Raw genomic sequence first — 24,279 nt, 5'->3', positions numbered from 1 at the left:
CCACTCCCTCCCTCTCTTTCTGTTGTGATCTCCCTCGCCCACTCCCTCCCTCTCTTTCTGTTGTGATCTCCCTCGCCCACTCCCTCCCTCTCTTTCTGTTGTGATCTCCCTCGCCCACTCCCTCCCTCTCTTTCTGTTGTGATCTCCCTCGCCCAATTTAAAAAGGATCTCTTTCTGTTGTGATCTCCCTCACCCACCCCTCCCTCAAAGTCTGATTTTTCTGTTGTGGGAAAGGGCAGTGCGGCGCGCAATAGAGATAGCTCTGTTGGGGCGGTATGCCGCCCAGGGTCCCTCTCTTTCTGTTGTGATCTCCCTCGCCCACTCCCTCCCTCTCTTTCTGTTGTGATCTCCCTCCAGCCCAAAGCCCTCCCATCTCTTTCTTTGTGATCTCCCATCGCCCACTCCCTCCCTCTCTTTCTGTTGTGATCTCCTCGCCCACTCCCTCCCTGTCTTTCTGTTGTGATCTCCCTCGCCCACTCCCTCCCTCTCTTTCTGTTGTGATCTCCCTCGCCCACTCCCTCCCTCTCTTTCTGTTGTGATCTCCCTCGCCCACTCCCTCCCTTCTTAGGTTACAGCCGGAATTTAAAAAGGATTAAATTTAGATTGTGTCACTGTCCTACACACAATACCCCATAATGTCAAAGTAGAATGATGTTTTCAGAAATGTGTACAAGGTGGGAAAGGGCAGTGCGGCGCGCAATAGAGATAGCATCATCTGTGGATCTGTTTGGGCGATATGCAAATTGGAGTGGGTCTAGGGTTTCTGGGATGATGGTGTTGATGTGAGCCATGACCAGCCTTTCAAAGCACTTCATGGCTACAGACGTGAGTGCTACGGGTCGGTAGTCATTTAGGCAGGTTACCATGGCATTTTTGGGCACATGCACTATGGTGGTCTGCTTGAATCATGTAGGTATTACAGACTCGGTCAAGGAGAGGTTGAAAATGTCAGTGAAGAAACTTGCCAGTTGGTCCACGCAATGTTCTGAGTACACGTCCTGGTAATCCGTCTGGCGGCGTTGTGAATGTCGTCTGGAACAACTGGTGCACTCATGTATGATTCAGAGTTGCTTGCCTCGAAGTGAGCAAAGAAGGCATTTAGCCTGTCTGGTAGGCTCGTGTCACTGGGCAGCTCACGGCTGGGTTTTCCTTTGTAGTCCGTAAGAGTTTGCAAACCCCGCCACATCCGACGAGTGTCAGAGCCAGTGAAGTAGGACTCAATCTGAGTCCTGTATTGAAGCTTTGCCTGTTTGATGATTTGTCAGATGGCGTAGTGGGAGTTCTAATTAAAGTCCGGATTAGTGTCCCACTCCTTGAAAGCGGCAGCTCTAGGCTTTAGCTCGGGGCGGATGTTGCCTGTGATCCATGGCTTCTGGTTAGGATATGTACGTACAGTCACTGTGGGGACGACGTCGTCGATGCACTTATTGATGAAGCCAGTGACTGAGGTGGTATACTCCTCATACCATCAGATGAATCCAGAAACATACTCCAGCCTGTGCTGGCAAAACACTGGCACTTCAACTCTCTCCTGACAAGCCCAGTCATCCACTGGCACATCCCCTGACAAGCCCGGTCATCCACTGGCACATCCCCTGACAAGCCCAGTCATCCACTGGCACATCTCCTGACAAGGCCAGTCATCCACTGGCACATCTCCTGACAAGCCCAGTCATCCACTGGCACATCTCCTGACAAGCCCAGTCATCCACTGGCACATCTCCTGACAAGCCCAGTCATCTACTGGCACATCTCCTGACAAGCCCAGTCATCCACTGGCACATCTCCTGACAAGCCCAGTCATCCACTGGCACATCTCCTGACAAGCCCAGTCATCCACTGGCACATCTCCTGACAAGCCCAGTCATCCACTGGCACATCCCCTGACAAGCCCAGTCATCCACTGGCACATCTCCTGACAAGCCCAGTCATCCACTGGCACATCTCCTGACAAGCCCAGTCATCCACTGGCACATCCCCTGACAAGCCCAGTCATCCACTGGCACATCTCCTGACAAGCCCAGTCATCCACTGGCACATCCCTGACAAGCTCAGTCATTCACTGGCACATCCCTGGCACATCCTGACAAGCCCAGTCATCCACTGGCACATCTCCTGACAAGCCCAGTCATCCACTGGCACATCCCCTGACAAGCCCAGTCATCCACTGGCACATCCCCTGACAAGCCCAGTCATCCACTGGCACATCCTGACAAGCCCAGTCATCCACTGGCACATCTCCTGACAAGCCCAGTCATCCACTGGCACATCTCCTGACAAGCCCAGTCATCCACTGGCACATCTCCTGACAAGCCCAGTCATCCACTGGCACATCTCCTGACAAGCCCAGTCATCCACTGGCACATCTCCTGACAAGCCCAGTCATCCACTGGCACATCTCCTGACAAGCCCAGTCATCCACTGGCACATCTCCTGACAAGCCCAGTCATCCACTGGCACATCTCCTGACAAGCCCAGTCATCCACTGGCACATCTCCTGACAAGCCCAGTCATCCACTGGCACATCTCCTGACAAGCCCAGTCATCTCACTGGCACATCTCCTGACAAGCCCAGTCATCCACTGGCACATCTCCTGACAAGACCAGTCATCCACTGGCACATCTCCTGACAAGCCCAGTCATCCACTGGCACATCTCCTGACAAGCCCAGTCATCCACTGGCACATCCCCTGACAAGCCCAGTCATCCCCTGACAAGACCAGTCATCCACTGGCACATCTCCTGACAAGCCCAGTCATCCACTGGCACATCTCCTGACAAGCCCAGTCATCCACTGGCACATCTCCTGACAAGACCAGTCATCCACTGGCACATCTCCTGACAAGCCCAGTCATCCACTGGCACATCTCCTGACAAGCCCAGTCATCCACTGGCACATCTCCTGACAAGCCCAGTCATCCACTGGCACATCTCCTGACAAGCCCAGTCATCCACTGGCACATCTCCTGACAAGACCAGTCATCCACTGGCACATCTCCTGACAAGCCCAGTCATCCACTGGCACATCTCCTGACAAGCCCAGTCATCCACTGGCACATCTCCTGACAAGCCCAGTCATCCACTGGCACATCTCCTGACAAGCCCAGTCATCCACTGGCACATCTCCTGACAAGCCCAGTCATCCACTGGCACATCTCCTGACAAGCCCAGTCATCCACTGGCACATCTCCTGACAAGACCAGTCATCCACTGGCACATCTCCTGACAAGCCCAGTCATCCACTGGCACATCTCCTGACAAGCCCAGTCATCCACTGGCACATCTCCTGACAAGCCCAGTCATCCACTGGCACATCTCCTGACAAGCCCAGTCATCTCCTGGCACATCTCCTGACAAGCCCAGTCATCCACTGGCACATCTCCTGACAAGACCAGTCATCCACTGGCACATCTCCTGACAAGCCCAGTCATCCACTGGCACATCTCCTGACAAGCCCAGTCATCCACTGGCACATCCCCTGACAAGCCCAGTCATCCACTGGCACATCCCCTGACAAGACCAGTCATCCACTGGCACATCTCCTGACAAGCCCAGTCATCCACTGGCACATCTCCTGACAAGCCCAGTCATCCACTGGCACATCTCCTGACAAGACCAGTCATCCACTGGCACATCTCCTGACAAGCCCAGTCATCCACTGGCACATCTTCTGACAAGCCCAGTCATCCACTGGCACATCTCCTGACAAGCCCAGTCATCTCCTGGCACATCTCCTGACAAGACCAGTCATCCACTGGCACATCTCCTGACAAGACCAGTCATCCACTGGCACATCTCCTGACAAGCCCAGTCATCCACTGGCACATCGCCTGACAAGCCCAGTCATCCACTGGCACATCTCCTGACAAGCCCAGTCATCCACTGGCACATCTCCTGACAAGCCCAGTCATCCACTGGCACATCTCCTGACAAGCCCAGTCATCCACTGGCACATCGCCTGACAAGCCCAGTCATCCACTGGCACATCTCCTGACAAGCCCAGTCATCCACTGGCACATCTCCTGACAAGCCCAGTCATCCACTGGCACATCTCCTGACAAGCCCAGTCATCCACTGGCACATCCCCTGACAAGCCCGGTCATCCACTGGCACATCCCCTGACAAGCCCAGTCATCCACTGGCACATCTCCTGACAAGCCCAGTCATCCACTGGCACATCTCCTGACAAGCCCAGTCATCCACTGGCACATCTCCTGACAAGCCCAGTCATCCACTGGCACATCTCCTGACAAGCCCAGTCATCCACTGGCACATCTCCTGACAAGCCCAGTCATCCACTGGCACATCTCCTGACAAGCCCAGTCATCCACTGGCACATCTCCTGACAAGCCCAGTCATCCACTGGCACATCTCCTGACAAGACCAGTCATCCACTGGCACATCTCCTGACAAGACCAGTCATCCACTGGCACATCTCCTGACAAGCCCAGTCATCCACTGGCACATCTCCTGACAAGCCCAGTCATCCACTGGCACATCTCCTGACAAGCCCAGTCATCCACTGGCACATCTCCTGACAAGCCCAGTCATCTCACTGGCACATCTCCTGACAAGCCCAGTCATCCACTGGCACATCTCCTGACAAGACCAGTCATCCAGTGGCACATCTCCTGACAAGCCCAGTCATCCACTGGCACATCTCCTGACAAGCCCAGTCATCCACTGGCACATCTCCTGACAAGCCCAGTCATCCACTGGCACATCTCCTGACAAGCCCAGTCATCCACTGGCACATCCCCTGACAAGCCCAGTCATCCACTGGCACATCTCCTGACAAGCCCAGTCATCCACTGGCACATCTCCTGACAAGCCCAGTCATCCACTGGCACATCTCCTGACAAGACCAGTCATCCACTGGCACATCTCCTGACAAGCCCAGTCATCCACTGGCACATCTCCTGACAAGCCCAGTCATCCACTGGCACATCTCCTGACAAGCCCAGTCATCTCCTGGCACATCCCCTGACAAGCCCAGTCATCTCCTGGCACATCCCCTGACAAGCCCAGTCATCCACTGGCACATCTCCTGACAAGACCAGTCATCCACTGGCACATCTCCTGACAAGCCCAGTCATCCACTGGCACATCTCCTGACAAGCCCAGTCATCCACTGGCACATCTCCTGACAAGCCCAGTCATCCACTGGCACATCTCCTGACAAGCCCAGTCATCCACTGGCACATCTCCTGACAAGCCCAGTCATCCACTGGCACATCTCCTGACAAGCCCAGTCATCTCCTGGCACATCTCCTGACAAGCCCAGTCATCCACTGGCACATCTCCTGACAAGCCCAGTCATCCACTGGCACATCTCCTGACAAGCCCAGTCATCCACTGGCACATCTCCTGACAAGCCCAGTCATCCACTGGCACATCTCCTGACAAGCCCAGTCATCCACTGGCACATCTCCTGACAAGCCCAGTCATCCACTGGCACATCCCCTGACAAGCCCAGTCATCCACTGGCACATCCCCTGACAAGCCCAGTCATCCACTGGCACATCCCCTGACAAGCCCAGTCATCCACTGGCACATCTCCTGACAAGCCCAGTCATCCACTGGCACATCCCCTGACAAGCCCAGTCATCCACTGGCACATCCCCTGACAAGCCCAGTCATCCACTGGCACATCTCCTGACAAGCCCAGTCATCCACTGGCACATCTCCTGACAAGCCCAGTCATCCACTGGCACATCTCCTGACAAGCCCAGTCATCCACTGGCACATCTCCTGACAAGCCCAGTCATCCACTGGCACATCTCCTGACAAGCCCAGTCATCCACTGGCACACCTCCTGACAAGCCCAGTCATCCACTGGCACATCTCCTGACAAGCCCAGTCATCCACTGGCACATCTCCTGACAAGCCCAGTCATCCACTGGCACATCCCCTGACAAGCCCAGTCATCCACTGGCACATCTCCTGACAAGCCCAGTCATCCACTGGCACATCTCCTGACAAGCCCAGTCATCCACTGGCACATCTCCTGACAAGCTCAGTCATCCACTGGCACATCTCCTGACAAGACCAGTCATCCACTGGCACATCTCCTGACAAGCCCAGTCATCCACTGGCACATTGAACGTTTCCTGTGACCTGTCAATTTTCTCTCAGTGTATTGAAGCCTCAACACCTCAACCCCTGACAATACATGTTGACATGGTGTGGGTAGCTGGCTCAGTCCAGACAGGACATGGTGTGGGTAGTTGGCTCAGTCCAGACAGGACATGGTGTGGGTAGTTGGCTCAGTCCAGACAGGACAGGACAGGACATGTTGACATGGTGTGGGTAGCTGGTCCAGTACAAACAGGACATGGTGTGGGTAGTTGGCTCAGTCCAGACAGGACAGGACAGGACATGTTGACATGGTGTGGGTAGCTGGCCCAGTACAAACAGGACATGGTGTGGGTAGTTGGCTCAGTCCAGACAGGACATGGTGTGGGTAGCTGGCTCAGTCCAGACAGGACATGTTGACATGGTGTGGATAGCTGGCCCAGTCCAGACAGGACAGGACAGGACATGTTGACATGGTGTGGGTGGCTGGCCCAGTCCAGGCAGGACATGTTGACATGGTGTGGGTGGCTGGCCCAGTCCAGACAGGACAGGACAGGACATGTTGACATGGTGTGGGTGGCTGGCCCAGTCCAGACAGGACATGTTGACGTGGTGTGGGTGGCTGGCCCAGTCCAGACAGGACATGTTGACGTGGTGTGGGTGGCTGGCCCAGTCCAGACAGGACATGTTGACACGGTGTGGGTGGCTGGCTCAGTCCAGGTACAATCCATTCTAATGATACTGTTTAACCACACAGTACAGTCGTAAACACTCCCCATTCAGTACATGGAACTACAGTTAACCTTAGTCTCATCCCTGTGGAATGGGAGAACGGTACAGAGACTGCAGAGGTAGCCAGCAGGAGCAAGGTGAGCGAGTGAGGAGTAGGGAGGGAGGGATGAGGGGACAGGAAGTAGGCCGAGCAGGGGGAGGGAGTGAGGAGTAGGGAGGGAGGGATGAGGGGACAGGAAGTAGGCCGAGCAGGGGGAGGGAGTGAGGAGTAGGGAGGGAGGGATGAGGGGACAGGAAGTAGGCCGAGCAGGGGGAGAGAGCGAGTGAGGAGTAGGGAGGGAGGGATGAGGGGACAGGAAGTAGGCCGAGCAGGGGGAGGGAGTGAGGAGTAGGGAGGGAGGGATGAGGGGACAGGAAGTAGGCCGAGCAGGGGAGGGAGTGAGGAGTAGGGAGGGAGGGATGAGGGGACAGGAAGTAGGCCGAGCAGGGGAGGGCGAGTGAGGAGTAGGGAGGGAGGGATGAGGGGACAGGAAGTAGGCCGAGCAGGGGAGGGAGTGAGGGAGTAGGGAGGGAGGGATGAGGGGACAGGAAGTAGGCCGAGCAGGGGGGGAGAGGCGAGTGAGGAGTAGGGAGGGAGGGATGAGGGGACAGGAAGTAGGCCGAGCAGGGGAGGGGAGTGAGGGGACAGGAGTAGGGAGGGGGAGAGGGCAGCAGAAGGGAGAGAGGGAGAGAAAGAGACGGATGAGGGGACAGGAAATAGGCCGAGCAGGGGGAGGGGGGAAGGAGTGAGGAGTAAGGAGAGAGAGGGCAGCGGAAGGAAGGGGGAGAGAGAGAGAGAGAGAGAGAGAGAGAGAGAGAGAGAGAGAGAGAGAGAGATGTGGGGGAGAAAGAGAAAGAGAGAGATGAGGGGGTAGGAAGTAGGCCGAGCAGGGGGAGGGAGTGAGATGGAAAAGCAATTCACAGAGAACCTGACAGCATGCAGGAGGAGGAGGTAGAGGAGCAGAGAACCTGACAGCATGCAGGAGGAGGAGGTAGAGGAGCAGAGAACCTGACAGCATGCAGGAGGACGATGTAGAGGAGCGAAGGAGGAGTCACCTTGGTCAGCAAGTGAGAGGGCTTCCCTGCTATATTTTGCAGAATCAGAGAGGTTTCCCAGTCCAGATAGGAGTGCTTGGTGCAGAAAGGAGAGGAAGAGAGACAAGGGACATCAAGGACATCAGTGATTGGTAATGAATACATTTGTGCATTTTCAACCTGCTGTGGAAGCATTTGTGGAAGCATTTGTGGAAGCATTTGTGGAAGCATTTGTGGAAGCATAGGAAGACTGGTGTGATCAAGATGAAACAGAGTGAAGAGGACGTGACTCATGACCACACTGTGGGGAAACACTGATCCCTGTCCTTCCTCAATGTCCTGTCCATCAAATACCATTCAGACCGGAAGAAAATATACTTTACTTTCAACCTTTAAAAGGACCTTAGCAGGCTGTTGAGGGATGTGGTGTTGGCACAGGGGGTATCCACACACACACTGGAGCGGATCTGGAGGTCATCACTACTGTACCCTCCTCACCCTCCATAGACCCTGCCTCTAGAGACACTACTGTAGCCTCCATAGACCCTGCCTCTAGAGACACTACTGTAGCCTCCTCACCCTCCATAGACCCTGCCTCTAGTGACACTACTGTTAACACTACTGTAGCCTCCTCACCCTTCATAGACCCTGGCCCTAGAGACACTACTGTAGCCTCCATAGACCCTGCCTCTAGAGACACTACTGTAGCCTCCTCACCCTCCATGGACCCTGCCTCTAGAGACACTACTGTAGCCTCCATAGACCCTGCCTCTAGAGACACTACTGTAGCCTCCATAGACCCTGCCTCTAGAGACACTACTGTACCCTCCTCACCCTCCATAGACCCTGCCTCTAGAGACACTACTGTAGCCTCCATAGACCCTGCCTCTAGAGCCACTACTGTAGCCTCCATAGACCCTGCCTCTAGAGACACTACTGTAGCCTCCATAGACCCTGCCTCTAGAGACACTACTGTAGCCTCCTCACCCTCCATAGAATGATAATCTATAGTACACCACTAATCAATAGTATACTGATAATCAATAGTATACCACCAATCAATGGTATACTGATAATCAATAGTATACTGATAATCGATAGTATACTAATAATCGATAGTATACTGATAATCAATAGTATACTGATAATCAATAGTATACTGATAATCAATAGTATACTGATAATCAATAGTATACTGATAATCGATAGTATACTGATAATCAATAGTATACTGATAATCAATAGTATACTGATAATCAATAGTATACTGATAATCAATAGTATACTGATAATCAATAGTATACTGATAATCAATAGTATACTGATAATCAATAGTATACTGATAATCAATAGTATACTGATAATCATAGTATACTGATAATCAATAGTATACTGCTAATCAATAGTATACTGCTAATCAATAGTATACTGATAATCAATAGTATACTGATAATCAATAGTATACTGATAATCAATAGTATACTGATAATCAATAGTATACCGATAATTAAACTCAGAGATTTGATTGGAATGTCGGTCAGTCAACATTGTGCACATAAGGATGAGTCAGCTCATGTACTGTACGTTGTTTACACAACGCTTGAGGCATAATCAAATAATAATTCATAATAATAATTGCAGTTGCATTAATAAGCACATGAACAAGCAGAAAGAGACAGAGGAGAAAGAGAAAAGATTTGTTGAGCTAAACATGCAAACGAGTAGAAGGACCCAAACCAAGGATAATATCAGTAAGCTAGAGCCAGCGAGGACGCTGTGAGATCCCCTCTCATGTGAGATCCCGTCTCCCTCTCCTGTGAGATCCCTTCTCCCTCTCATGTGAGATCACCCCCCTGTGAGATCCCCTCTCCTGTGAGATCCCCTCTCCTGTGAGATCCACTCTCCTGTGAGATCCCCTCTACTGTGAGATCACCCCCCTTGTGAGATCTCCTCTCCCGTGAGATCCCCTCTCCCGTGAGATCCCCTCTCCTGTGAGATCCCCTCTCCTGTGAGATCACCCCCCCTGTGAGATCCCCTCTCCTGTGAGATCCACTCTCCTGTGAGATCCCCTCTCCTGTGAGATCACCCCCCCCCTTGTGAGATCACCCCCCTGTGAGATCCCCTCTCCTGTGAGATCCCCTCTCCTGTGAGATCACCCCCCCTGTAAGATCCCCTCTCCTGTCCTCCCATGTTCTGACCTAGTGCCTGTCTGCCAAATGGAATCTCCTCATCTCAATCTCCCTGACTCATCCGGACTCATCCGGAGGAGATTCATCCTCAGCTCACACTGAAGCCAGTCAGCAATCAACTTGGTAGGGAGTGTCTGGCTGGCTGGCTGGCTGGCTGCCTGGCTACCTGGCTGGCTGTCTGGCTGCCTGGCTGGCTGGCTGGCTGGCTGGCTGGCTACCTGGCTGGCTGGCTGCCTGGCTGGCTGGCTGGCTGCCTGGCTGGCTGCCTGGCTGGCTGGCTGGCTACCTGGCTGGCTGTCTGGCTGGCTGTCTGGCTGGCTGTCTGGCTGGCTGGCTGTCTACCTGGCTGCCTGGCTGGCTGCCTGGCTGGCTGGCTGCCTGGCTGGCTAGCTGGCTGCCTGGCTGCCTGGCTGGCTGCCTGGCTGGCTGGCTGGCTGCCTGGCTGCCTGGCTAGCTGCCTGCCTGCCTAGCTGCCTGCCTGGCTGCCTGCCTGGCTGGCTAGCTGCCTGCCTGGCTGGCTGGCTGGCTGCCTGGCTGGCTGCCTGGCTGCCTGCCTGGCTGGCTGGCTGGCTGCCTGGCTGGCTGGCTGGCTGCCTGGCTGGCTGCCTGGCTAGCTGCCTGCCTGGCTAGCTGGCTGCCTGGCTGGCTGGTGTAGATTGATTTGGCAGAAAGGAGAGAGGAGTTCCTACTGTTTGTAATCTTGATAAAACTAAGCCATGACTGTGGAGTGCCAGAACGGGAGCTGTTGTCTTTACACATGCATTGTTGTTATAAGCAGACAAAGCACAAGTCCTTGCAAGTCCTTGCCATGCAGTGAGTAGTTTATCAGGCAGAGGGTGGGAAACCAGCCATCGCTGGTCACAGTCATTCACTAGCTGGTCCCAGTCCCCCACTAGCTGGTCCCAGTCCCCCACTAGCTGGTCCCAGTCCCCCACTAGCTGGTCCCAGTCCCCCACTAGCTGGTCCCCCACTAGCTGGTCCCAGTCCCCCACTAGCTGGTCCCAGTCCCCCACTAGCTGGTCCCAGTCCCCACTGGGTCCCAGTCCCCCCACTGTCCCAGTCACTAGCTGGTCCCAGTCCCTCACTCAGTCATTCACTAGCTGGTCAGCTGGTCCCAGTCCCTCACTAGCTGGTCATATTCACTCACTAGCTGGACCCAGTCCCCACTGGCTGGTCCCAGTCCCTCACTCACTAGCTGGTCCCAGCCCTCACTAGCTGGTCCCAGTCCCTCACTGGCTGGTCATATTCACTCACTAGCTGGTCCCAGTCCCTCACTGGCTGGTCCCAGTCCCTCACTAGCTGGTCCCAGTCCCAGTCCCAGCTGGTCCCCCACTAGCTGGTCCCAGTCCCAGTCCCTCACTAGCTGGTCCCAGTCCTCACTAGCTGGTCCCAGTCCCTCACTAGCTGGTCATATTCACTCACTAGCTGGTCCCAGTCCCTCTGGTCCCAGTCCCACTGGCTGGTCCCAGTCCCCACACTGGCTGGTCCCAGTCCCTCACTAGCTGGTCATATTCACTCACTAGCTGGTCCCAGTCCCTCACTAGCTGGTCCCAGTCCCCACTAGCTGGTCCCAGTCCCTCACTAGCTGGTCCCCCTCACTAGCTGGTCCCACTAGCTGGTCCCAGTCCCTCACTAGCTGGTCCCAGTCCCTCACTGGCTGGTCCCCCCATATTCCCTCCCTCACTAGCTGGTCATATTCACTCACTAGCTGGTCCCAGTCCCCCACTAGCTGGTCCCAGTCCCTCACTAGCTGGTCCCAGTCCCTCACTAGCTGGTCCCAGTCACTCACTAGCTGGTCCCAGTCCCTCACTAGCTGGTCATATTCACAGTCCCTCACACTCACTAGCTGGTCCCAGTCCCCACTGGCTGGTCCCACTAGCTGGTCCCAGTCCCTCACTAGCTGGTCCCAGTCCCTCACTAGCTGGTCCCAGTCCCCACTCCCAGTCCCTCACTAGCTGGTCCCAGTCCCTCACTAGCTGGTCATATTCCCTCACTAGCTGGTCCCAGTCCCTCACTGCTGGTCATCCCAGTCCCCCACTGGCTGGTCCCAGTCCCCCACTGGGTCCCAGTCCCAGTCCCCCTCACTAGCTGGTCCCAGTCCCTCACTAGCTGGTCCCAGTCCCTCACCTCACTAGCTGGTCCCAGTCCCTCAGCTGGTCCCAGTCCCTCACTAGCTGGTCCCAGTCCTCACTAGCTGGTCCCAGTCCCTCACTAGCTGGTCCCAGTCCCTCCAGTCCCCCAGCTGGTCCCAGTCCCTCACTGCTGGTCCCAGTCACTCCACTGCTGGTCCCAGTCCCTCACTGGCTGGTCAGTCCCCACTGGCTGGTCCCAGTCCCTCACTAGCTGGTCACTCACTAGCTGGTCCCAGTCCCTCACTAGCTGGTCCCAGTCCCTCACTAGCTGGTCCCAGTCCCCACTGGCTGGTCCCAGTCCCTCACTAGCTGGTCACTATTCCAGTCCCTCACTAGCTGGTCCCAGTCCCTCACTAGCTGGTCCCAGTCCCCCCCCTACTGGTCATATGGTCCCAGTCCCTCACTGGCTGGTCCCAGTCCCTCACTATGGTCATATTCACTCACTGGCTGGTCCCCCTCAGTCCCTCACTAGCTGGTCCCAGTCCCCCACTAGCTGGTCCCAGTCCCCCACTAGCTGGTCCCAGTCCCCCACTAGCTGGTCCCAGTCCCCCACTAGCTGGTCCCAGTCCCTCACTAGCTGGTCCCAGTCCCTCACTAGCTGGTCCCAGTCCCACTAGTCACACTAGCTGGTCCCATCCTCACTTGGTCATATTCCTCACTAGCTGGTCCCAGTCCCCCACTGGCTGGTCCCAGTCCCTCACTGGCTGGTCCCAGTCCCTCACTAGCTGGTCCCAGTCCCTCACTAGCTGGTCCCAGTCCTCACTAGCTGGTCATATTCACTCACTAGCTGGTCCCAGTCCCTCACTGGCTGGTCCCAGTCCCTCACTAGCTGGTCCCAGTCCCCCACTGGCTCCCAGTCTCACTAGCTGGTCATATTCACTCCCAGTCCCTCACTAGCTGGTCCCAGTCCCTCACTAGCTGGTCCCATTCACTCACTAGCTGGTCCCAGTCCCTCACTAGCTAGCTGGTCCCAGTCCCTCACTGGCTGGTCCCAGTCCTCACCCCACTGGCAGCTGGTCCCAGTCCCTTCACTAGCTGGTCATATTCACTCACTGGCTGGTCCCAGTCCCTCACTAGCTGGTCCCAGTCCCTCACTGGCTGGTCCCAGTCCCTCACTAGCTGGTCCCAGTCATTCACTAGCTGGTCATATTCACTCACTAGCTGGTCCCAGTCCCTCACTAGCTGGTCCCAGTCCCTCACTAGCTGGTCCCAGTCCCTCATTCCCAGTCTCACTAGCTGGTCATATTCACTCACTAGCTCCCAGTCCCCCACTGGCTGGTCCCAGTCCCTCACTAGCTGGTCATATTCACTCACTAGCTGGTCCCAGTCCCCCACTGGCTGGTCCCAGTCCCTCACTAGCTGGTCATATTCACTCACTAGCTGGTCCCAGTCCCTCACTGGTCCCAGCTGGTCCCAGTCCCTCACTGGTCTGGTCCCAGTCCCTCACTACTAGCTGGTCCCAGTCATATTCACTCACTGCTGGTCCCAGCTGGTCCCAGTCCCCACTACTGGCTGGTCCCAGTCCCCACTCACTAGCTGGACATATTCACTAAGTAGCTGGTCCCAGTCCCTCACTGGCTGGTCCCAGTCCCTCACCAGCTGGTCCCAGTCATTCACTAGCTGGTCATATTCACTCACTAGCTGGTCCCAGTCCCTCACTAGCTGGTCCCAGTCCCTCACTAGCTGGTCCCAGTCCCTCACTAGCTGGTCCCAGTCACTCACTAGCTGGTCATATTCACTCACTAGCTGGTCCCAGTCCCTCACTAGCTGGTCCCAGTCCCCCACTGGCTGGTCCCAGTCCCTCACTAGCTGGTCCCAGTCCCTCACTAGCTGGTCCCAGTCACTCACTGGCTGGTCCCAGTCCCTCACTAGCTGGTCCCAGTCCCTCACTAGCTGGTCCCAGTCCCTCACTAGCTGGTCCCAGTCACTCACTAGCTGGTCATATTCACTCACTAGCTGGTCCCAGTCCCTCACTAGCTGGTCCCAGTCCCTCACTAGCTGGTCCCAGTCCCTCACTAGCTGGTCCCAGTCCCTCACTAGCTGGTCACATTCACTCACTAGCTGGTCACAGTCACTCACTAGCTGGTCCCAGTCCCTCACTAGCTGGTCCCAGTCACTAAGTAGCTGGTCATATTCATTCACTAGCTGGTCACAATCACTCACTAGCTGGTCCCAGTCACTCACTAGCTGGTCACAGTCACTAAGTAGCTGGTCACATTCATTCACTAGCTGGTCACAATCACTCACTAGCTGGTCCCAGTCACTCACTAGCTGGTCCCAGTCACTCACTAGCTGGTCACAGTCACTAAGTAGCTGGTCACATTCATTCACTAGCTGGTCACAATCACTCACTAGCTGGTCCCAGTCACTCACTAGCTGGTCCCAGTCACTCACTAGCTGGTCCCAGTCACTCACTAGCTGGTCCCAGTCACTCACTAGCTGGTCCCAGTCACTCACTAGCTGGTCCCAGTCACTAAGTAGCTGGTCACATTCATTCACTAGCTGGTCACAATCACTCACTAGCTGGTCCCAGTCACTCACTAGCTGGTCCCAGTCACTCACTAGCTGGTCCCAGTCCCTCACTAGCTGGTCACAGTCACTCACTAGCTGGTCCCAGTCACTCACTAGCTGGTCACAGTCACTCACTAGCTGGTCCCAGTCACTCACTAGCTGGTCCCAGTCACTCACTAGCTGGTCCCAGTCACTCACTAGCTGGTCCCAGTCACTCACTAGCTGGTCCCAGTCACTCACTAGCTGGTCACAGTCACTCACTAGCTGGTCACAGTCACTCACTAGCTGGTCCCAGTCACTCACTAGCTGGTCCCAGTCACTCACTAGCTGGTCACAGTCACTCACTAGCTGGTCCCAGTCACTAAGTAGCTGGTCACATTCATTCACTAGCTGGTCCCAGTCACTCACTAGCTGTTCCCAGTCACTCACTAGCTGGTCCCAGTCACTCACTAGCTGGTCCCAGTCACTCACTAGCTGGTCCCAGTCACTAAGTAGCTGGTCACATTCATTCACTAGCTGGTCACAATCACTCACTAGCTGGTCCCAGTCACTCACTAGCTGGTCCCAGTCATTCACTAGCTGGTCACAGTCACTAAGCAGCTGGTCACATTCATTCACTAGCTGGTCACAATCACTCACTAGCTGGTCCCAGTCACTCACTAGCTGGTCCCAGTCACTCACTAGCTGGTCACATTCACTCACTAGCTGGTCACAATCACTCACTAGCTGGTCCCAGTCACTCACTAGCTGGTCCCAATCACTCACTAGCTGGTCCCAGTCACTCACTAGCTGGTCACAATCACTCACTAGCTGGTCCCAGTCACTCACTAGCTGGTCCCAGTCACTCACTAGCTGGTCCCAGTCCCTCACTAGCTGGTCCCAGTCACTCACTAGCTGGTCCCAGTCCCTCACTAGCTGGTCCCAGTCATTCACTAGCTGGTCACATTCATTCACTAGCTGGTCACAATCACTCACTAGCTGGTCACATTCATTCACTAGCTGGTCACAATCACTCACTAGCTGGTCACAATCACTCACTAGCTGGTTACAGTCACTCACTAGCTGGTCACAGTCACTAAGTAGCTGGTCACATTCATTCACTAGCTGGTCACAATCACTCACTAGCTGGTCACAATCACTCACTAGCTGGTCACAGTCATTCACTAGCTGGTCACAATCACTCAGTAGCTGGTCCCAGTCACTCACTAGCTGGTCACAATCATTCACTAGCTGGTCACATTCACTCACTAGCTGGTCCCAGTCACTCACTAGCTGGTCACAATCACTCACTAGCTGGTCACAATCACTCACTAGCTGGTCCCAGTCACTCACTAGCTGGTCCCAGTCACTCACTAGCTGGTCCCAGTCACTAAGTAGCTGGTCACATTCATTCACTAGCTGGTCACAATCACTCACTAGCTGGTCCCAGTCACTCACTAGCTGGTCACAATCACTCACTAGCTGGTCCCAGTCACTCACTAGCTGGTCACAGTCACTCACTAGCTGGTCCCAGTCACTCACTAGCTGGTCCCAGTCACTCACTAGCTGGTCCCAGTCACTAAGTAGCTGGTCACATTCATTCACTAGCTGGTCACAATCACTCACTAGCTGGTCCCAGTCACTCACTAGCTGGTCCCAGTCACTCACTAGCTGGTCACAGTCACTAAGTAGCTGGTCACATTCATTCACTAGCTGGTCACATTCATTCACTAGCTGGTCCCAGTCACTCACTAGCTGGTCCCAGTCACTCACTAGCTGGTCCCAGTCACTCACTGGCTGGTCCCAGTCCCTCACTAGCTGGTCCCAGTCACTAAGTAGCTGGTCACAGTCCCTCACTAGCTGGTCACATTCACTCACTAGCTGGTCACAATCACTCACTAGCTGGTCCCAGTCCCTCACTAGCTGGTCCCAGTCCCTCACTAGCTGGTCCCAGTCACTCACTAGCTGGTCCCAGTCCCTCACTAGCTGGTCCCAGTCACTCACTAGCTGGTCACAGTCCCTCACTAGCTGGTCCCAGTCCCTCACTAGCTGGTCACAGTCACTAAGTAGCTGGTCACATTCATTCACTAGCTGGTCACATTCATTCACTAGCTGGTCCCAGTCACTCACTAGCTGGTCACAGTCCCTCACTAGCTGGTCACAGTCACTAAGTAGCTGGTCCCAGTCACTAAGTAGCTGGTCACATTCATTCACTAGCTGGTCACATTCATTCACTAGCTGGTCACAATCACTCACTAGCTGGTCCCAGTCCCTCACTAGCTGGTCACATTCATTCACTAGCTGGTCCCAGTCACCCACTAGCTGGTCCCAGTCCCTCACTAGCTGGTCACATTCATTCACTAGCTGGTCATATTCACTCAACAATGTCACACACACTGGTAGACAAGAGACTGTGAAGTGAAGTACATCTTGACCTAAAACCCTTAACTTTGTCATAACCACAACAGAACACGACCCTGTCATTTCAAGTTAGGAGAACTTGTGCTGCAGCAGTTTGTTTTCCTAGAGAAATAACTTCCAACGAGGTCCTCTGTGTTGAACTGTGGGAGCTGGTGAAGCATGATAGACTTTCCTGCAGTCTTTAACCTCCGAAAGTCTAAGCCGTTGGGGGAGGAATCATTTACCCATTTGATTTAGAGACCCCTTTAGGTGTACAAAAAAATATTAGATCAAATATTGGCATTTACGACTTACTAGCCCATAGAAACACATTAAATAACACTTTCACAAATGGCAATAAAGACAGTAAAACAATTAGGAATAAGGTTTTAAAGTGTCTCGGAGACATAATTAAAGAACAGGATTATTTTAGTGTTTTTGGACACATATTTAACCCCTTATTTTTGTTGGCACAAACGACCTCCATACTACCATTCATTTGTATGGGTTACCATCAGATAAAGGTTTAATATCTATCTCCATCCTACCCTTCATTTGTATGGGTTACCATCAGATAAAGGTTTAATATCTATCTCCATCCTACCCTTCATTTGTATGGGTTACCATCAGATAAAGGTTTAATATCTATCTCCATCCTACCCTTCATTTGTATAGGTTACCATCAGATAAAGGTTTAATATCTATATATATATCAATATCTAAATATATATATATATATCTATATACTACCATTAATTTGTATGGGTTACCTTCAGATAAAGGTTTAATATCTATCTCCATCCTACCATTCATTTGTATGGGTTACCATCAGATAAAGGTTTAATATCTATCTCCATACTACCATTCATTTGTATGGGTTACCATCAGATAAAGGTTTAATATCTATCTCCATCCTACCATTCATTTATATGGGTTACCATCAGATAAAGGTTTAATATCTATCTCCATCCTACCATTCATTTGTATGGGTTACCATCAGATAAAGGTTTAATATCTATCTCCATACTACCATTCATTTGTATGGGTTACCATCAGATAAAGGTTTAATATCTATCTCCATCCTACCATTCATTTGTATGGGTTACCATCAGATAAAGGTTTAATATCTATCTCCATCCTACCATTCATTTGTATGGGTTACCATCAGATAAAGGTTTAATATCTATCTCCATCCTACCATTCATTTATATGGGTTACCATCAGATAAAGGTTTAATATCTATCTCCATCCTACCATTCATTTGTATGGGTTACCATCAGATAAAGGTTTAATATCTATCTCCATACTACCATTCATTTGTATGGGTTACCATCAGATAAAGGTTTAATATCTATCTCCATCCTACCATTCATTTGTATGGGTTACCATCAGATAAAGGTTTAATATCTATCTCCATCCTACCATTCATTTGTATGGGTTACCATCAGATAAAGGTTTAATATCTAAATATATATCAATATCTAAATATATATATATATATCTATATACTACCATTCATTTGTATGGGTTACCATCAGATAAAGGTTTAATATCTATCTCCATCCTACCCTTCATTTGTATGGGTTACCATCAGATAAAGGTTTAATATCTATCTCCATCCTACCATTCATTTGTATGGGTTACCATCAGATAAAGGTTTAATATCTATATATATATCAATATCTAAATATATATATATCTATATACTACCATTCATTTGTATGGGTTACCTTCAGATAAAGGTTTAATATCTATCTCCATCCTACCATTAATTTGTATGGGTTACCATCAGATAAAGGTTTAATATCTATCTCCATACTACCATTCATTTGTATGGGTTACCATCAGATAAAGGTTTAATATCTATCTCCATCCTACCATTCATTTATATGGGTTACCATCAGATAAAGGTTTAATATCTATCTCCATCCTACCATTCATTTGTATGGGTTACCATCAGATAAAGGTTTAATATCTATCTCCATACTACCATTCATTTGTATGGGTTACCATCAGATAAAGGTTTAATATCTATCTCCATCCTACCATTCATTTGTATGGGTTACCATCAGATAAAGGTTTAATATCTATCTCCATCCTACCATTCATTTGTATGGGTTACCATCAGATAAAGGTTTAATATCTATCTCCATCCTACCCTTCATTTGTATGGGTTACCATCAGATAAAGGTTTAATATCTATCTCCATCCTACCCTTCATTTGTATGGGTTACCATCAGATAAAGGTTTAATATCTATCTCCATCCTACCCTTCATTTGTATGGGTTACCATCAGATAAAGGTTTAATATCTATATATATATCAATATCTAAATATATATATATATATATCTATATACTACCATTCATTTGTATGGGTTACCATCAGATAAAGGTTTAATATCTATCTCCATCCTACCCTTCATTTGTATGGGTTACCATCAGATAAAGGTTTAATATCTATCTCCATCCTACCCTTCATTTGTATGGGTTACCATCAGATAAAGGTTTAATATCTATCTCCATCCTACCCTTCATTTGTATGGGTTACCATCAGATAAAGGTTTAATATCTATCTCCATCCTACCATTCATTTGTATGGGTTACCATCAGATAAAGGTTTAATATCTATATATATATCAATATCTAAATATATATAACTATATATATCTATATACTACCATTCATTTGTATGGGTTACCATCAGATAAAGGTTTAATATCTATCTCCATCCTACCCTTCATTTGTATGGGTTACCATCAGATAAAGGTTTAATATCTATCTCCATCCTACCCTTCATTTGTATGGGTTACCATCAGATAAAGGTTTAATATCTATCTCCATCCTACCCTTCATTTGTATGGGTTACCATCAGATAAAGGTTTAATATCTATCTCCATCCTACCCTTCATTTGTATGGGTTACCATCAGATAAAGGTTTAATATCTATCTCCATCCTACCCTTCATTTGTATGGGTTACCATCAGATAAAGGTTTAATATCTATCTCCATACTACCATTCATTTATATGGGTTACCATCAGATGAAGGTTTAATATCTATCTATATATCAATATCTAAATATATATATATCTATATACCACCATTCATTTGTATGGGTTACCATCAGATGAAGGTTTAATATTGTTACCGAGACGAGTCCCGTGACACTTGTGGGGGGTCGTAGTACCGAGACGAGTCCCGTGACACATGTGGGGGTCGTAGTACCGAGACGTGACACATGTGGGGGTCGTAGTACGGAGACGAGTCCCGTGACACTTGTGGGGGTCGTAGTGCCGAGACGAGTCCCGTGACACTTGTGGGGGTCGTAGTACGGAGACGAGTCCCGTGACACTTGTGGGGGTCGTAGTGCCGAGACGAGTCCCGTGACACTTGTGGGGGTCGTAGTGCCGAGACGAGTCCCGTGACACATGTGGGGGTCGTAGTGCCGAGACGAGTCCCGTGACACTTGTGGGGGTCGTAGTATGGAGACGAGTCCCGTGACACTTGTGGGGGTCGTGAGTACGGAGACGAGTCCCGTGACACTTGTTGGGGGGTCGTAGAGCCGAGACGAGTCCCGTGACACTTGTGGGGGTCGTAGTGCCGAGACGAGTCCCGTGACACTTGTGGGGGTCGTAGTGCCGAGACGAGTCCCGTGACACATGTGGGGGGGTCGTAGTGCCGAGACGAGTCCCGTGACACTTGGGGGTCGTAGAGCCGAGACGAGTCCCGTGACACTTGTGGGGTCGTAGTGCCGAGACGAGTCCCGTGACACTTGTGGGGGTCGTAGTGCCGAGACGAGTCCCGTGACACTTGTGGGGGTCGTAGTACGGAGACGAGTCCCGTGACACTTGTGGGGGTCGTAGTGCAAAACAGACAATACCATCGTGTTTGTTAGAGTCTTCCCATAGTGGTCATTGGATAATAGGCTAACCGTTCAGACGCTACAGACGGTTTGTTAGTCTTCCCATAGTGGTCATTTGATAATAGGCTAACCGTTCAGACGCTACAGACGGTTTGTTAGAGTCTTCCCATAGTGGTCATTGGATAATAGGCTAACCGTTCAGACGCTACAGACGGTTTGTTAGTCTTCCCATAGTGGTCATTGGATAATAGGCTAACCGTTCAGACGCTACAGACGGTTTGTTAGTCTTCCCATAGTGGTCATTTGATAATAGGCTAACCGTTCAGACGCTACAGACGGTTTGTTAGTCTTCCCATAGTGGTCATTTGATAATAGGCTAACCCGTTCAGACGCTACAGACGGTTTGTTAGTCTTCCCATAGTGGTCATTTGATAATAGGCTAACCGTTCAGACGCTACAGACGGTTTGTTAGAGTCTTCCCATAGTGGTCATTTGATAATAGGCTAACCGTTCAGACGCTTCAGACGGTTTGTTAGAGTCTTCCCATAGTGGTCATTTGATAATAGGCTAACCGTTCAGACGCAGAGACGGTTTGTTAGTCTTCCCATAGTGGTCATTTGATAATAGGCTAACCGTTCAGACGCTACAGACGGTTTGTTAGCTTCCCATTGTGGTCATTGGATAATAGGCTAACCGTTCAGACGCTACAGACGGTTTTGTGAGAAGAGTTTTGGGACGTGTCTTGGTCTGACAAACACTGCTGTATCTCAGGCACCGTCCAACACAGATGCAGAAGGCTGATGTGGGCTGATGTGGGCTGATGTGGGCTGATGTGGGCTGATATGGGCTGATGTGGTAGATTGAGACTGATATCTCTATCTTAAACTGACAGATTTGTTTGTGAATTTCTTAGTTACTTAGATTGACACATGAGTGGGTCAATAGACTTCTCAGGATACACTTCAATGACTTCTGCAATACCTGGTCTGCATATGAAATGACACCCTATTCCCTATATAGTGGACTACTATATAGTGGACTACTTAGACCAGAGCCCTATTCCCTATATAGTGGACTACTTTAGACCAGAGCCCTATTCCCTATATAGTGGACTACTTTAGACCAGAGCCCTATTCCCTATATAGTGGACTACTTTAGACCAGAGCCCTATGGCACCCTATTCCCTATATAGTGGACTACTTTAGACCAGAGCCCTATGGCACCCTATTCCCTATATAGTGGACTACTTTGACCAGAGCCCTATGACACCCTATTCCCTATATAGTGGACTACTTTAGACCAGAGCCCTATGGCACCCTATTCCCTATATAGTGGACTACTTTAGACCAGAGCCCTATGGCACCCTATTCCCTATATAGTGGACTACTTTAGACCAGAGCCCTATGGCACCCTATTCCCTATATAGTGGACTACTTTAGACCAGAGCCCTATGGCACCCTATTCCCTATATAGTGGACTACTTTAGACCAGAGCCCTATGGCACCCTATTCCCTATATAGTGGACTACTTTAGACCAGAGCCCTATGGCACCCTATTCCCTATATAGTGGACTACTTTAGACCAGAGCCCTATGACACCCTATTCCCTATATAGTGGACTACTTTAGACCAGAGCCCTATGGCACCCTATTCCCTATATAGTGGACTACTTTAGACCAGAGCCCTATGGCACCCTATTCCCTATATAGTGGACTACTTTAGACCAGAGCCCTATGGCACCCTATTCCCTATATAGTGGACTACTTTGACCAGAGCCCTATGGCACCCTATTCCCTATATAGTGCACTACTTTAGACCAGAGCCCTATGGAACCCTATTCCCTATATAGTGGACTACTGTTGACCAGAGCCCTATGACACCCTATTCCCTATATAGTGCACTACTTTAGACCAGAGCCCTATGGAACCCTATTCCCTATATAGTGCACTACTGTTGACCAGGCCCTATGACACACCCTATATAGTGCACTACTTTGACCAGGACCCTATGACACCCTATTCCCTATATAGTGCACTACTGTTGACCAGGACCCTATGACACCCTATTCCCTATATAGTGCACTACTGTTGACCAGGACCCTATGACACCCTATTCCCTATATAGTGCACTACTGTTGACCAGAGCCCTATGACACCCTATTCCCTATATAGTACACTACTGTTGACCAGGACCCTATGACACCCTATTCCCTATATAGTACACTACTGTTGACCAGGACCCTATGACACCCTATTCCCTATATAGTGCACTACTGTTGACCAGGACCCTATGGCACCCTATTCCCTATATAGTGCACTACTGTTGACCAGGACCCTATGACACCCTATTCCCTATATAGTGCACTACTTTGTGGGGATGTGCTTTGGCAAAGTGGGTGGGGTTATATCCTTCCTATTTGGCCCTATATAGTGTCCTCTGACCACTTTAGACCCTCCTGTCTCAGCCTCCAGTATTTATGCTGCATAGTTTATGTGTCACTACTCAGGTTATATCTGACACCTCCTGTCCTATTCCCTGTGTGAATCTAAGTGTGCGTTCTCTAATTCTCTTTCTCTCTTTCTTTCTCTCTCTCGGAGGACCTGACACCCTATTCCCTATGTCCCAGGACTACCTGACATGAGGACCCTATGACTGTCCCCAGTCCACCTGGCCATGCTCCTGCTCCAGTTTCACTACTGTTGACCAGGACCCTGATGACACCACCTGATTCTGCTGCTATTTCAACTGTTCTGCCTTACACTATTTATGAACATTTGACATCTTGGTCACCCTATGACACCAGAAGAGGACTCCACCCCATATAGTTCCTCTACTTCCTAGGTTTTGACCTTTCTAGGACCCTATGACACCTGCATTGTTTGCTATTTAGGGTTTTACTGTTTCTGTACAGCACTTTGAGACCAGCTGATGACACCCTATTCCCTGATTTGATTTGATTTGATTACTGTTGACCAGGACCCAAGGCTGTCATCTGGAACATGTTGATTTATTATTTAATACAATGACTTACGTGTCATTAAAGATGCAGTATTAAATGGTCAGATTACTAGCGATTACAGTCATCTCTGGTGCCAATACATTATAAACCACCCCATCATCACTAATACAGGAACAGCTAAACTAACCGTTGATCCCTGAACGTTAGGAGAACTAAACCAGCAAGCAGCTTTACACCAGGGTTACTGCAGAGCTCTCTCTCGCTCTTCGGGTGCCAAATAGCACCCTATTCCTTATATAGTCAACTGCATGTGACCAGAGCTCTAACAGGCCCTAGTCAAATGTAGTGGACTATGTTGGTAATACG

General features: G+C 50.9%; 1 protein-coding gene across 1 annotated transcript in view; it reads right to left on the bottom strand.

Moving 5' to 3' along the window:
• LOC118380362 (ras-associated and pleckstrin homology domains-containing protein 1-like) overlaps nucleotides 1–24,279 on the bottom strand; it is a 218,551-nt gene that overhangs the window by 88,763 nt on the left and 105,509 nt on the right. Inside the window, 1 exon segment of the mRNA XM_052511230.1 lies at nucleotides 7,903–7,977. Within this exon segment, the coding sequence (XP_052367190.1) occupies nucleotides 7,903–7,977 (75 nt within the window).

Source organism: Oncorhynchus keta, unplaced genomic scaffold (genome assembly GCF_023373465.1).
Source record: "Oncorhynchus keta strain PuntledgeMale-10-30-2019 unplaced genomic scaffold, Oket_V2 Un_contig_650_pilon_pilon, whole genome shotgun sequence".
Lineage (NCBI taxonomy): Eukaryota > Metazoa > Chordata > Actinopteri > Salmoniformes > Salmonidae > Oncorhynchus > Oncorhynchus keta.
Note: the sequence above shows the minus strand (reverse complement) of the source record. Positions and strands in the feature narration are given on the sequence as shown.